Source organism: Rutidosis leptorrhynchoides, chromosome 2 (assembly GCF_046630445.1).
Source record: "Rutidosis leptorrhynchoides isolate AG116_Rl617_1_P2 chromosome 2, CSIRO_AGI_Rlap_v1, whole genome shotgun sequence".
In the NCBI taxonomy this organism is placed as follows: domain Eukaryota; kingdom Viridiplantae; phylum Streptophyta; class Magnoliopsida; order Asterales; family Asteraceae; genus Rutidosis; species Rutidosis leptorrhynchoides.
In genome coordinates this window covers 624,271,792-624,287,277 of record NC_092334.1, presented here as the reverse complement: position 1 = coordinate 624,287,277, position 15,486 = coordinate 624,271,792, and the positions used below count along the sequence as shown (strand labels likewise).

Below are 15,486 nucleotides of genomic sequence, written 5' to 3'. Positions count from 1 at the left end.
TGCCTAAACCAGTAAATTCCGAGCGTGCATCCATAATTCATCTTCATACGACACTTCACTACAACGTCACAGGCGGAAGCAACTGAATGGCAAGATAACAATACTACCAACTCACCAACGTTGGGCCAAAACAGATCGTTGAGTTCATCGACACACCATCAAACACACCACCTAGGTTCAATAATTCTGATATCTCTCTTCTTTGGATCCACTGCATGCAGTAGCGTATACAAGTGCATTTTCAGTGATTACATCTTCTGATGACCCAAACGCCGTTGTTTCCTACAATTAAATTTATTCATTTTATCATAAAAAGCTCACATAATGCAAATCAGTGTGCAAATTAACACAATCCTAAACGCCAGTTTTGTAACTATAACAATCTTACCGTTCCACCAGTGACGTACTGGAGGAACAAGCGGGCACTAACGTTCGCACCGATTGAAACCATCACTAACAAGGCGAACATACTGGCTAGTGACGCAGCTACTTATCCACATGGAGTGTTTGATGCATCATATGTCACCTTTCCAGGACAATAAAAAAGTATACATCGTTAACCACATAAATAAAAAGCCTAAGTGTCTGAATCAACTAGAGTGTTTGGTTCAAGTGTCAATTGTGCATATTTGGGTGAATCGTAAAAGAAAATTTGAAAAAAAAATTCACATAAAACGAAAATGAAACCATTCAAAAACAGCCTAGTGGTCGGTTGAGTCCCGATATCCTCACAAGAAAATATTAGGTTCAAATCTTACTATTAGCATATCTTGAGTTGGCCTTAAAAGGGCCGAAAATGATCACAAGATACCTACAACTTTATTTGTTACCTTTTTCTTCCATTATTATTTCCAACACGGCCATTGTGAACTATGCTCCCATAACTGTCACGAAATCAATTCCACAGTCTGTTAGAAATAGGAGGTTATGTGTATATTATTTATGGAAGAGAGGATTGATAATTTAGAAGTTTGATTGATCTTGAAAACTCTTCTTTTATTGCTTATTGAATTGCTTTGTTGCTTAATTACAAATGAGGGGTGAAGCTCTCTATTTATACTACTCAATGGAGTAGTCTAGATCACTCCATCATCTACTACTGTCTAGATATTTCCTAGTATTTCTAGACCTAGATATTTTACAAGATTATTCTACACACATTCTACACACTTTCACTACTACATATTACAAGAAGTTTCTACATAATGGGCTATAATCTTGATCCAAAATATTTGTATACTTGCAAGCCCAAATCCAAAACAAATAGCCCACAATCAAGTTTAGTTTCCAACAGCCCCCCTTAAACTTGATTTCGTCACTCCGAGCATATTCCGTAATCTCTGAAAAGTCTCGTGTTTTAGAGGCTTTGTGAAAATATCAGCAACTTGGTCGAATGACTTCGTGTACTTTATCTGCACCTCTTTATTTGTAACACACTCCCTGATGAAATGGTATTTCGTATCGATGTGCTTGCTTCGATCATGGAAGACTGGATTCTTTGCTAGAGCAATCGCAGACTTGTTATCCACATATATCTCCGTAGCTTCCTCTATATCTCCGTAGCTTCCTTTTGAAAAAACTTAAGCTCATTTAGTAACTTCCTGAGCCATATTGCATGACAGGTGCACGATGTTGCTGCTACAAACTCGGCTTCACACGTTGACAGAGTCATAATGGGTTGCTTCTTCGAGCTCCATGTGAACGCCGTATCTCCCATATAGAACACGAAACCACTCGTACTCTTACGATCATCTATGTCTCCAGCCCAATCACTATCACTGTATCCAACTAGCTTGAAGTGCTCAGAAGGCGAATAAAACAGGCCATAGTCAATCGTACCTTTGATGTAGCGAAGTATCCTCTTGGCCGCCTTCAAGTGATTTATTGTAGGTGCTTCCATGTATCGACTTACTAGTCCAATTCCGTAGAGAATATCTGGCCTCGTGCAGGTTAGGTACCTCAGACTTCCAACCAAACTCTTGTATTGTGTTGGGTCCACCAAGTATCCTTCATCATCTTTTGACAATTTGAGATTGCAATCCACCGGTGTATTCATTGACTTGCAGTCATTCATCTTAAACTTCTTGAGCACCTCATTCGCATAACCTTCTTGGGATATGAATATTCCTTCTTTCTTTTGTTTTACCTCGATCCCAAGATAGTAAGCCATAAGTCCAATGTCGGTCATCTCGAACTCCCGAACCATTGCTTTCTTGAACTCCTCAAACATTTTGGGATTACTACCGGTGAATATCAAGTCATCCACGTATAGGCACACAATCATAACATCTCCATCATTGCTAACTTTGGTGTAGAGGGCATGCTCATGGGGGCATTTCGTAAAGTCATTCTGCTGGAAATACTTGTCTATCCTTCTATTCCATGCCCGAGGCGCTTGCTTCAACCCGTATAAGGCCTTTTTCAATTTTAGCACCTTATTCTCTTGGCCTTTCACGATGTATCCCAAAGGTTGTTCTATATAGACTTCTTCTTTTAAGTGGCCATTAAGGAACGCGGATTTGACATCCATTTGATAAATCTTCCAATTATGTTGAGCCGCAAGTGAGATTATCAATCTTATAGTTTCTAGACGAGCAACGGGAGCAAATACCTCGTCATAGTCTATGCCGGCTCGTTGACTATATCCCTTCGCCACCAACCTTGCCTTATATCTTTCAACTTCACCTTTGAAATTCTTCTTGGCCTTGTACACCCATTTTACACCAATAGCCTTATGTCCCTTTGGTAGTGTGGCAAGATCCCACGTATTATTCTTCTCGATTGCTTGAATCTCTTCGTCCATAGCACATTTCCACTTTTGGCTTTTTGTTGCGTCTTCATAGCTTATTGGCTCACAATCGGCAAGAAGGCAGAACAATGATAGATCCTCCATAGGCTGTGTTACCTCGTACAACTCCTCAATGCTCCTTGTGTGATGTTGTAGCCTACTTGATTCTCCTCCTGATGTTGGTGTCACTTCATTAGGTGTAGTGGTTGGAGTATTTGGAGAGTGTGGAGATGGTGTACCAGAAGGTTCTTGAACTTCTAGATATTCTTCGTTCTTTGCAGTACTCTCGAATGGATAAGGGAGAAAGTCGTAGTTCTCCTCCTCGGGAACATTCCAATCCCATGTTGCTTCTTCATCGAACACCACGTCTCGACTTGAGATTACTTTACCATTCTTGGGATTGTATAGCTTGTAACCCTTCGAACTTGAGTCATAACCCACGAATATGAGTTTCTCGCTTTTATCATCGAGCTTCGTCCTCTTCTGATCTGGTACATGAGCATATGCCACACTTCCGAACACTCGAAGGTGTGAGATGCCGGGCTTCCTTCCACTCCAAGCTTCAATGGGCGTTTTGTTCTTGACACTTCTAGTAGGCGAGCGATTTGATAGATAGAACGCACAGTCCACTGCCTCAGCCCAAAACTCCTTAGGCATCCTTTTGCTCTTTAACATACTCCGGGCCATATCAAGAATGGTCATATTTTTTCTTTCCGCAACACCATTTTGTTGAGGTGAATACGGAAGAGTTAGAGGACGTCGTAACCCGTTGTTGTCGCAAAATTTCTTGAATTCCTTGGATGTGAACTCTCCTCCACGATCGGATCTCAACGCCTTTATGGTGAGACCACTTTGATTCTCCACAAATGCTTTAAACTTCTTGAATATTCCAAAATCTTTCGACTTCTCTTTTAGAAAATAGACCCATGTCTTTCGACTAAAATCATCAATGAATAGAATAAAATATCTATTTTTACCAAAAGACGGTGGGCTGATGGGTCCACACACATCCGTGTGAATAAGTTCTAGAGGTTTCTTCGCTCTACTAGAAGCTTCTGTTGGAAAACTGTTTCGGAAGTGCTTTCCTAGAAGGCATCCCTCACATATTTGATCCGGATGATTAATTGGAGGCAAACCCTTCACCATTCCTTTACTTGATAATAATTTTAACCCTCCAAAATTTAAGTGCCCGTATCTCATGTGCCAAAGCCAAGAATTATCTTTGAAACATGCTTTTAAACATCTTGGAATGTCATGTTGAATATTTAGCATGAACATCCTATTCGTTGACATTGGCACCTTAGCAATCAAACCTCCTTTTTGGTCTCTTAAAGAAAGAGTACGATTTATCATGTGAATATCATAGCCTTTCTCTAAGAGTTGTCCAATACTCAGTATATTCGTCTTCATATTAGGCACATAATACACGTTAGAGATAAATTGATGCCTTCCATTTTTCAAGCGGATGAGAATCTTACCTTTGCCTTTAACCGGGACTTTAGAGGAATCTCCGAAGGTGATATTTCCATTAATTACCTCGTCTAACTCCACAAACATGTTTTTGTCACCGCACATATGGTTGCTTGCACCCGTGTCGAGATACCACAAATTTGATTCTACGTTATCTTCACCTTTGCATGCTAGTAACAAAGTGTTTTTCACGGCTTCGGTATCTTCTTGCACTAAATTTGCTCTTTCTTGCACGTAATTGTTTGACTTCTCGCATTCCGAAGTATAATGGCCAAATTTATGACAATTATAGCATTTGGTTTGAGAATTGTCATACCTTGGCCTTCTACTTGTGTAGCCTCTCCCGCGACCTCTTGTCGGGTGAAAATTTTGACTTCTTTCTTCATTTCTGTAAGAACTATAACCTCCACGTTTGATATATCCTTGTCCTCGTCCTCGGCCACGTACTTGACCACGACCTCGTTGACTCGTTTGATGAGTCTTTTCACTGCTCTCTTCCTTGAAAGACAGTTTTGCTTGTAAAGCTTGCTCCAATGGCTCCTTATTATTCTTATTGAACCTCTCTTCATGGGCTTGTAGTGAACCCATGAGTTCATCGATAGTCATTGATTCTAGATCTTTAGATTCTTCGATGGCTACGACTATATAGTCGAATTTTGAATCTAATGATCTAAGAATCTTCTCAATGACTCTTACATCACTTAGAGTTTCACCATTCCTCTTTAATTGATTGACAATCGCTAAGACTCTTGTAAAATAATCGGAAATTGATTCTGAGTCTTTCTTATTTAAGGATTCGAACTCACCTCGTAGTGTTTGTAGTCGAACCTTTTTCACCTTTTTAACTCCCTTGTGAGAATTCTCCAAGATCTCCCATGCTTTCTTGGCGGTGGTTGCACTTGCAATTTTCTCAAAAGCTCCATCATCTACACTTTGTTGGATGATGGAAAGAGCCTTTTGATCGTTCGTCTTCATTAATTTTTTCTCCTTGCCGAGAGGACATTTTTCTGCAGGTTCCTCATAGCCTTCCTCCACAATCTCCCATAAGTCTTGTCCACCTAGGAAGGTCTTCATTTGGATGCTCCATCGATCATAATTATCCTTTGTGAGGTGAGAAAATGTGATGACATTGTTGGCCATCATCTTGTCGAACCAAGCTCTTGATACCAATTTGTTAGAAATAGGAGGTTATGTGTATATTATTTATGGAAGAGAGGATTGATAATTTAGAAGTTTGATTGATCTTGAAAACTCTTCTTTTATTGCTTATTGAATTGCTTTGTTGCTTAATTACAAATGAGGGGTGAAGCTCTCTATTTATACTACTCAATGGAGTAGTCTAGATCACTCCATCATCTACTACTATCTAGATATTTCCTTGTATTTCTAGACCTAGATATTTTACAAGATTATTCTACACACATTCTACACACTTTCACTACTACATATTACAAGAAGTTTCTACATAATGGGCTATAATCTTGATCCAAAATATTTGTATACTTGCAAGCCCAAATCCAAAACAAATAGCCCACAATCAAGTTTAGTTTCCAACACAGTCATCGATAAACAACTTTATCGCAAGCCAATCGCACATACCAAGCTAGGTTAACATTTTCTTTTCTTAAAAACACATATTTTAATATGAAATATTGTTTTTTTTTTTCAATTTTCTTTTCTATTATCCACCTATACTAAAATTAACGTGAACCACCTATCTTAACTAAGGTTCATGCCTCGAAAAAATATATCAACTTCTTGTAACGATGAAGAAGATTGTTATGGTTAACAAAATTTGATTGCCCAAATTCTGCTTAATCCTTAAAAGCGAAGCAAGCCCGGACGTATAAATAATCTTAAGGAAAAAAAGAACGCAGTCACACAATAAATACAACCAAAGAGTATCAATCTATTTCTGTCCAACCAAAAATTATGTTTTCTTTATTAGTGTTTTCTTTAAATCTCGGCTTTTCGCGATTTTGTCGTTCAGACTACGGAGGTGTACTAGAATATAAATTAGGGTTTAGATTAAAGTCTGCATAAGCCCGGCCCTTTTATTAGTTTAGGCTATTTCTAGGGTTTGGTGTAACTGTATAAATAAATAGTTGATAGGTTTACTTCATTGTCTAACAAATACCAGAATTTGTTTATACGTACGATTAATTTTAAAAATAAACCGAAGGAATACCTTTTGCTTATGAAATCATATTAATTTTATTTAGAAGCATACTTGTATAAAATGAAAATATTCTAGTGAAATCTACATTAAGAAGCTAATAGAGTTTGTAGATATATATACCTGTTACATATCGTTGTGTCTAAGTTATCGATCACAGCTATATGTAGCAGAAAGTTTCAAACATAGTTACCTTGAATGTGTGGAAATGAGTATGTACTATGTATATATGCATAACAAATACTTTGAAATTAATTAACTATCAATAAGATAATAAGTTTGTGTGACTTTTGAGTAGGTTTAAACCGCAATTCATAAGTTAAGGGAATTTTTACAATCAATGAAATTAATTTACAGTTATTTATCTTACAAAAAATATGAAAAGTCATATATTTATAAGTGTTAAAAAAAATTATTTATGTTTTTAATTTATATTATATTATATTATATATTATATTATATATTCACTCCCTTATATATATATATATATATATATATATATATATATATATATATATATATATATATATATATATATATATATATATATATATATATATATATATATATATATATATATATATATATATATATATATATATATAGATAGATAGATAGATAGATAAGCCGGGCCCTTTTATTAGTTTAGGTTATTTCTAGGGTTTGGTGTAATTGTATAAATAAATAGATGATAGGTTTGGTGTACGATTAATTTTAAAAATAAACCGAACGAATACCTTTTGCCGATGAACGTTTCCCTCAATCCCTGGTCAGACTCTTGTTCACCCGAGTAATTTTTGTACTCGCAGTATTTATTACCCCTTAATATTTCCATATGGATCATGAACAACATTCAAACAATTCCTCAAAGTAAGTTTCACTTTTGTTATATGCTTTTGATATAAATATTTTTTTTTATGCCTATTTTTACATTAATAAAAAAAATAAAACAATGAAGAATTTACAGGTCAGAGATTGAAGAAGATTATATAAGCAAATTACCAGATGAAGTTCTTACCAAAATTCTCTCAGTTTACCCTTTGGATTTTGGATCAAAAACTGTAGCTTTACTGACAGGTCTATGGTATAGACCTTGTATCAAGAAGCATGGAGGATCAACACTCAATATTCTAGATTTTCAATCTGCAGTTAGTAAGTTAGTTGATAATTTTGATGAAGACAATCCTTTAAAAATGCCAACAAGAAGACTAGAATACCATGTCAACCAAAAGTTGATCGTTACCGCGTCAATCGGGTTAAACAAGAAACTAAATCTTGATTTTTTAAAAGGAAGTCATGAATTTTCAAGGCATAATAATGTTGGGTGTAAGATTGTGATGAACCCAAAGGATTTTGCAAATCCATTTTCGGTCAAGACTCTTAAAGTAACTTCGGTTAATTTTTTAACCTGTGATCAAATGCTTTCTTTGATCGAAAAGTCTAGGTATTTTGAGACATCAATCATTAATGTGTGTGATGAATTGAGTTCTTTGAGAATTGAAGGTCAGGGTCTTGCTAAGCCGATGAACCTAAGTATTTTAGACTGTCTAAATCTTAAGTCGGTGCGTTTTGAGATTAAATCTCTTGGTTATTGCCGTGTATTATGTTGGTTTTTGGTATATATTGTAATAATGTACTTGGAAGATGTGAAGAAGTTGGTATTTGAAGGGGTGGGGTTCGACCGTAAGCTATATAAATGGATGTATACTCCATTCTTGGAAGCGATTCGAGATGTCAAAGTGCTTACACTTAATAGATCGATGTATAAGGTAATTAAGTTTACTTTAAATTTTGCAAAAATCTGTAATTTGTTGATATCATGTTAATATATATGGTATGTTTCTTCTTAATTTATTGCAGAAAGCTTTTCAACCATTGTTGAATGAGGAACATGATTTTCAATTTAACAAACTTAAAAACTTGTGGTGGATTGATGATCGCATGGATGATGATAACATAAATTCATTATTTAGTTTCTTGAAGTTTTGCACTTCTCTCGAGAGGTTGTTCATAACTGTAAGTTTTCTGTATGTTATTATTATGCTCTGCTTCTCAAACAAATATTTTTATTATACCTTTGGTGTGGTTTATACGAGTAACGGAATACCGGATACAAGTTAACTTACTCGAGATAAAGAACACACTTTAAGAAAAAGTGACTAACACATGTATTTTTGTTAACGTTCTAGTCTTACCCTTTACTTTTTAGCTATCTTTTTGTTTTACATGATGTATAAATTAGAAGCACAAAAGAATTTTATCATATTATTTAAATCTATTTATGAAATAGGACAATTAATTTAAAACATACTATAATAGAATATAGAATTGGATCGGAGAGAGTAAAAACTAAATAGTCAAAACAATTGAAAGAGATAATAAAGGTTTTGACATAGATCTATGAACATGTAGATTGACCCTGAAAGCTACTCGGGTCCATGTACCAGTGACCCTCACAATGTCATCAAGATACAAAACGCACGATTGCACAACCTCAAAGTAGTGAAACTAGAGGGATTCGAGGATGAAATCGAGATCATGTATTTCCATGAGCGATTGATGGATGTTTTCATTGCTGAACCTTTCATCGTTGACGTAAGGCGGGGGATGCACGATCGGTTTCTAGTAAGAATCCCGAAACAACAAGCATTTGGTAAAGCACCGGTGTCAAATAAGTTGAAGTTTATCTACAAATTTGTAGAAGTTGAAGGTAACATAAGTTTATTTTCTAACCATCCTCACATGCCATGAAATTACAATCTGGCAATATTTATGAAGATGAAACCATAAACTTTTTTTAGTTTTATATATCCAATTAAATTGAATTCAATGATTATTTCACATATTCCCTAAAGTTCATACTACATATATAAAGAGGAACAAGACACTTATTCAATCCCCTGAAAGCAATTAAATAAACTTAGCCTAAAATGGAAACATTAATTCATTAATTGTTCTTCATAATTATAAACTAAACTCGAAATCAAAATAATTATCCTGGACTATATATGATTAATAATCTCTAACAGGAAGCTGCTCGTGCTCACCGATGAAAATATTGTTATATATAAGTGCTGCAATAGCAGCACCAACAAACGGACCGACCCAATAGATCCAATGATGGTTCCATGTCCAGCTCACCACCGCTGGACCAAAACAGACCGCTGGGTTCATTGATGCACCATCGAACACACCACCTACTAAGATATTGGCACCCACAATCAAGCCAATAGCCAGAGGTGCAATAATTCCAATATTGCCCTTCTTTGGATCCACTGCAGTAGCGTACACTGTGTAGACTAACCCGAATGTCATCACAATCTCCAATACAAGTGCGTTTCCAATGGTAACATCTTCTGATAACCCAAAAGCTGCCGTTTCCTACAATTAGTTTAATTCATTTATATCATAATAAGTTCACATAATGCAAATCAGTGTGTAACAATCATAAACACCAATTTAGTACTATAATAATAATTTACCATTCCGCCTGTGACGTATTGAAGAAGCAAGCAGGCAACAACGGACCCAAATAATTGACCGATCCAATACACAATCGCACTTAAGAACGAAATATTTCCACCAATAAATGAGGCGAACGTAACAGCTGGATTTACATGACCACCAGACATGTTAGCACCGATTGAAACCGCCACAAACAAAGCGAACGCATGGGCTAGTGACGCGGCTACTAGTCCCGATGGAGTGTTTGGTGCATCATATGTCAGCTTACCTAATGCAAAAAGGAATTATACATAATTAAGTAATTAACCACATAAACAAAAAGCCAAAGTATATATTTATTGGAGTGTTTGGTTCAAGGTTCAATTGTGTATGTATGTGCAAGTGGCGGTACCAGAATTTTTTTCACTGGGGGTAAAAAAATTTTAAAACCGTAACAAATTTTTGGGCAAAAAATGGAGGTTTTGGGCAAATTATGAAGGTTTTTGGGCAAAATTTAAAGGTTTGTGGGCAAAATTTGAAGTTTTGGGGTAAAATTTGGAGATTTTTGGGCAAAATCTGAAGGTTTTGGGGCAAACTATGTAGGTTTTGGGGCAAAAAAAATCCACCGGAGGCAAAGTCGAAAAATTCAAAATTTTTACACTGAAAATTGCAAATCTACTGGGGGTGGCTGCCCCCGCTTGCCCCTAAATAAAACCGCCCCTGTATATGTGTGAATTATTATAAAAAAATAAAAAATAAATTTACATTAAAAGAAAACTAAACCATCCCAACACGCTAGTGTTTGGGTCATCATATCATCACAAGTGATCTTAGGTTCAAATTTCACTACCAACTTATCTTGGATTGGTCTAAAAAAAGGTCGAAACGTTCAGGAGATAACGTGATTAGGCCGGGTACATATGTGTAAAAGCAGTACCCTCCCCGGGTAGCATGAATAGGGGAAATGTTAGCTGTTTTACATAAAAATAAAATGACATGGAGTATATATGGTTAACGTACTGTAAGCCATGCCAGATCCTTGACCTGCGAATACGAAAATGAAGGTAGAGATGAACTCCGAAAGGCCGGCTTTGAGTGTATCAGGGTGGCTGGCCTCACCCGGAGTTCCAATTGTGATTCTGCGAATAGGCATTGTTTATGTATAAAATTGTCTTGTAAACTGATCACTTATTATGTTGGTAAAGTAAAGGTGAAAGGTATGTAGAGTATTGTGTTTATTAATAACAGAAATAACGGCATATGGAACCGGTATTACAGGTTGCCGATACATTAGCAAGTCCGGTTAATGGGGTCAGAGAAAAGGACACGTGTATGGTTGGTATTAGTTGAGCTAGTGCTAACTCTCGGGTTTACTAATGTTTGTTTTAAAGACCAAAATTATTATGCGATGGAATTGGGTGCCATTTTTTCTCCTCGATGTGTTTTTTAACACTATTTCTAACCGTGACGGTAATGTTATAGTCAGATTGTGCACTTTTTAGTGAAAAAGTGGGGTTTTGACTGGCTGTATTTGACCCCGTTAATCCAAAATGTTAAATTTTTGTGTCAAATATTTAAAAGATAATTTGGTAAAATATGATTGGAAATTGGGTCAGAAAACATAAATAAATAACAAAAATAAATATTTATAAAATCATTGATTGGTCGGGTACAGCTCTCACGCCTCATTCCTTTTCGTCGAAAATGTAACTGACGCTTGGACCCGTCAATTTCTGACGCTGCTTTAGACGCTTCACCTTCCGTCAACTCCCTCCAGCTCATCTGATGGCTGCAATTTGACGATGTGATGGAATCGGTCTTACTTATTAACCAATCTCTTACTCAGAAAAGTTATTTTCACGCCTTACCTCCATACAAAAATATGATATGACTGCGAACATCGTCGCGAATTGGGTTTCCTCCTAACGTGTGTGTGGGTGACAAAAAAGAGCATTCCATGTCGATATCACCGTTCAAAAAATGCACGTGATAGGTGTCCGTCTGAACTTGGATGTGTGCAGTCTCTATTGCCGCCACATAACGCGGTGTATGGACAAAATTACCCTCACATGCTTGGCACATGAGCGGACTTGATGTCTAAAAACTAACAGGGTTTAATGGTTGGGTCATTCATGTCGAAAAGTGATAGTTTAGGGTCATCTAGATCGAAAAAAAAGTTAACGGTGCATTTTGATACAATATCTTGGACCATCCACGCAATTATTACTATATTATCTAATTGACAAAAATAGTGAATAGTAACTAGGAGCATTTTTTTAATCATTTCACCTTTTTTTTTTATTCTAATTAAATTTCACTACACCAACAAAGACCCCACACTTTTTCCAAATATTCAAATCGATCCCCCAAACAGGAGTGTCAAATAACCATTTTCATAAAAAATCTTAAATAAACTCCACCCAAATATTCAACGGGTCATATCTTCTCGCTCGCAACGAGTTAAATTTTTCCGACACCATCGTTAAACTCGAAATAATTTAGGAACACAATATCACCAACTATACGCAAAACGGACGCTTTTTAAAAAACGCTAAATATTTGGGGTACTTTTCATACACGTTATTTTGCGTTAAATTTTTAAAAGTCGATAATTACATAGCTAAATGCAGAGATTGACATATATTGTTAATTTAAAATAACATTTAAATCTTTCACAGGTTATACCTTTTAGTTCGACTCGAGTTGCGCTTCAACGACATCATTATTTAGCCACGAAATAATTTTACAAACTAAACGCAATAAAATACATTGAAAACCGAACCTCTGGCGCGAAGCGAGGGTTCAACAACTAGTTTTGTCTAAAATAAAATACCGCTTGAACAGAATAGATGCAACCAAAAACTGTGTTTAATAAATGGTTCAGCCCAATTTACTAAACCGCTCAATCTAGTTGGGTTTAGGCTAAACGGGTTGGATTTTGCGGCTATTGATCATGTATGTATTGGTTCTATAAAAAAGATAGACACCCGTTTCGACATTGATTTTGGGTATTCCCTAAAAAGTTTAGGCTCCTAGCTGAATAAACTACGGTTTGTATGGTTCAGTTTTGCCTGCTTTTGATATGGGTATGGGTCGTTTTCAACACCGATTCAAGTAAACCAAATAAATCAAAACCCGGCCGAGTGAACCTCCATTGATCACTTACTATGCAAGTATCTAATAAGTATCAAATGCCGTCGGAAAACAGCTAAAAATTTGGCCCACAACTATAGGAGTCTATGTTGACGGATACCCTTACCGAAATGAGGTTGCATTAATTGAACATACAAACCGTTTTTTGACATTAACAAATCATGTGAAACTTCCTCAACTATCCGACCTCCATACAAAACAACAATACTGTCAAACATGTTTCATCATATCAGCTCTATGAGCTATAAGAACGGTCATTTTATTCCCCATTATTAGGGTATCGAGAGCCTCCTGAAGACCAGAACCACCCGACTCAATTCCAAATCAATTGACGAACTCACCTCATTAAATAACAGAATCGGTCCATTCTTTAACACGACCCTAGCAATTGCGATACGCTGTTTCTGACCAGGGGTTAAGTCAACACCCCTCATTCCGACATGGGTATCATACCCACGAGGCAAATTAGTTATGAAAATGGTGAGCATTTGCAACTCTTGCAAATTCTTTAACTTCAGCTTCACTTGCAGCTTCTTTAACGTCTTTATCTTTAGCATTTGTGAATTTCGAGGGTCTTAAACTAGTTAAAGATGTAATAAAGTTGTATATTTATAATTTCATTAAACAGATGATTTAAGATGCCGTTTGATTTATATAGTAAAGAGAGTATTCTAATTCTAAATCTAACACATTTTCATGACGTTCACTATTCAGATAAAGTGGTGAATCATCCCATATCCCATTCAACTATAATCAAACACGGTCTAATCGCATCTTCACGGGTTTTTAAATCATTCTAATTTTACATCATTCTTAAAATTAGACAAAAAGCTTGAGTTACTTTGAACTTTGTGGAGCGCAATGACCAGCATAGACAAGCTCACAATGACATAAATGAGTACTGTCCTCATCCAGATACTCATAGTACCAGTAAAAAAACATAAAATCTAATAGAATGGTTAACAAAACCAACATAACAGAATAACTGATACTGCTGAAATTTGCTCCAATAACAAGATTGAATACAAATTTATAATAATTTCATAAACTTGAAATACTATTCCAGAAAATTAAACTAACAAAACTGTCAGAACAAGCATACATTTCATCATTAAACAGAAATAACATTTTACCTTAGATTATGCCAATCTTGTTAGCAACATCCAAAGCATCATAGTCTGGAGTAAGTTTTACATAAGCCTTCTTCGTTCCATCAGGCCTGCGCATCACACAAACATATATACATCAGAAACATGTGCAATTTGTTGCAAAATGACAAGTGAGACAGTAAATCACAAGCAAAAAGGTATTTAAATAAAAAGACAATTTACAAATCCACAACTGGGTTTTATTAGGACATACAGGTCAAACCAATAAAGGTGTTAGATGAGTCATATACCAAAACAGTCAATTTCACCGCCTTAATGTTAATAAAAGTTACAAAATAGCATTTCAAATGTCAACTGATGAAAATACCTGATCAAAGTGTTGACTTTCTTAGTCTGTATGTCATACATCTTCTTAACTGCTGCTTTGATCTTCTTCTTGTCAGCACGAATGTCAACAATGAAAACCAGAGTGTTGTTGTCTTCAATCTTCTTCATTGCAGATTCTGTAGTCAATGGATACTTCAATATTTGGTAGTGGTCAAGCTTGTTTCTTGGTGGGGCGCTTATACGAGGGTACTTGGGATTTCTATCAGTCTTCAATGTCTTTGGTCGGTGAAACGTGACCTTTGTTCGGATCTTCTTAGCCTTCTTTTTGAAAGTTGATCCTGTCTTCACAGCCTTTGCTGTCTTCAAGGCCTGAGCCTTAGCATCCCCTTTCTTTGTAACATCACCTGTAACAATAAAAATAAATAAAAAACCTTCTAACTTGAATAATCAAAACAATATATAATAGTTGACATTATTACTAGAAAAAAAAAGTAATTATATTTTATAGTTGAAATATATATATATATATATATATATATATATATATATATATATATATATATATATATACAGTAATACTTTTAAGGCAAAACTCATAATATACTTATGTGTGCTACATTCAAAATACACTTTTATTTACAACTCCAAGGTAAGGATTTAGGTGCTTGGGTGGGTTTAATCTAATATGTTCCATAAAAAATAAGCAATCATAATAAGGACACCAAAACACACAATAAAAAGTTATACTCTACTTTAAAATCATCGAAACATACATAAAGCAACTCAAACTAATCTTATTGTAGCTAAACAATTGATAATGTGAGGAAAAAAGTGAATTTTTTTGCTAAATGTAAAGCAAGAAATTCAAAATACATCCAGTTCATAATTGCATAAACCCTAATTTTTCGACATATTGTACCAAAAATAAAACATATATTGAGCAAAATTGACTGTAAAAATGAAAAAAAGTTAACGAACCTTTGGGCGCCATCGCGATTCGAACCTACTTCAATTGATTA

General features: G+C 35.6%; 3 protein-coding genes across 3 annotated transcripts; 1 reads left to right on the top strand and 2 right to left on the bottom strand.

Moving 5' to 3' along the window:
• The first annotated feature begins 7,269 nt into the window (after positions 1 to 7,269).
• LOC139890061 (F-box protein At2g39490-like) lies at positions 7,270 to 9,185 on the top strand. Its single transcript, XM_071872967.1, has 4 exons — positions 7,270 to 7,304; positions 7,402 to 8,203; positions 8,295 to 8,450; positions 8,847 to 9,185. The coding sequence occupies exons 1-4, from the start codon at positions 7,270 to 7,272 to the stop codon at positions 9,183 to 9,185; spliced, it is 1,332 nt and encodes a 443-aa protein (XP_071729068.1).
• A 261-nt stretch (positions 9,186 to 9,446) lies between these two features.
• On the bottom strand, positions 9,447 to 11,031 carry LOC139893589 (aquaporin TIP1-2-like). Its single transcript, XM_071876754.1, has 3 exons — positions 10,899 to 11,031; positions 9,917 to 10,167; positions 9,447 to 9,815 (listed from the first exon to the last, which is right to left on the bottom strand). The coding sequence occupies exons 1-3, from the start codon at positions 11,029 to 11,031 to the stop codon at positions 9,447 to 9,449; spliced, it is 753 nt and encodes a 250-aa protein (XP_071732855.1).
• Positions 11,032 to 14,046: 3,015 nt separating this feature from the next.
• LOC139893588 (large ribosomal subunit protein uL23-like) lies at positions 14,047 to 14,914 on the bottom strand (the record flags this gene model as incomplete). Its single annotated transcript, XM_071876753.1, has 2 exons — positions 14,047 to 14,250; positions 14,508 to 14,914. Coding segments are annotated over 2 exons (492 nt in total), but the record flags the coding sequence as incomplete, so codon positions are not given.
• Positions 14,915 to 15,486: the final 572 nt, after the last annotated feature.

Excerpts from the sequence above, each read along its gene's own strand:
- LOC139890061 (XM_071872967.1), top strand. The coding sequence starts at position 7,270 with ATGGATCATGAACAACATTCAAACAATTCCTCAAA. Across the intron at positions 7,305-7,401 it reads CATTCAAACAATTCCTCAAA|GTCAGAGATTGAAGAAGATT; the intron begins GTAAGTTTCACT and ends AAGAATTTACAG. Across the intron at positions 8,204-8,294 it reads TTAATAGATCGATGTATAAG|AAAGCTTTTCAACCATTGTT; the intron begins GTAATTAAGTTT and ends AATTTATTGCAG.
- LOC139893589 (XM_071876754.1), bottom strand. The coding sequence starts at position 11,031 with ATGCCTATTCGCAGAATCACAATTGGAACTCCGGGTGAGGCCAGCCAC. Across the intron at positions 10,168-10,898 it reads AGGATCTGGCATGGCTTACA|GTAAGCTGACATATGATGCA; the intron begins GTACGTTAACCA and ends TTTTTGCATTAG. Across the intron at positions 9,816-9,916 it reads AATACGTCACAGGCGGAATG|GAAACGGCAGCTTTTGGGTT; the intron begins GTAAATTATTAT and ends AACTAATTGTAG.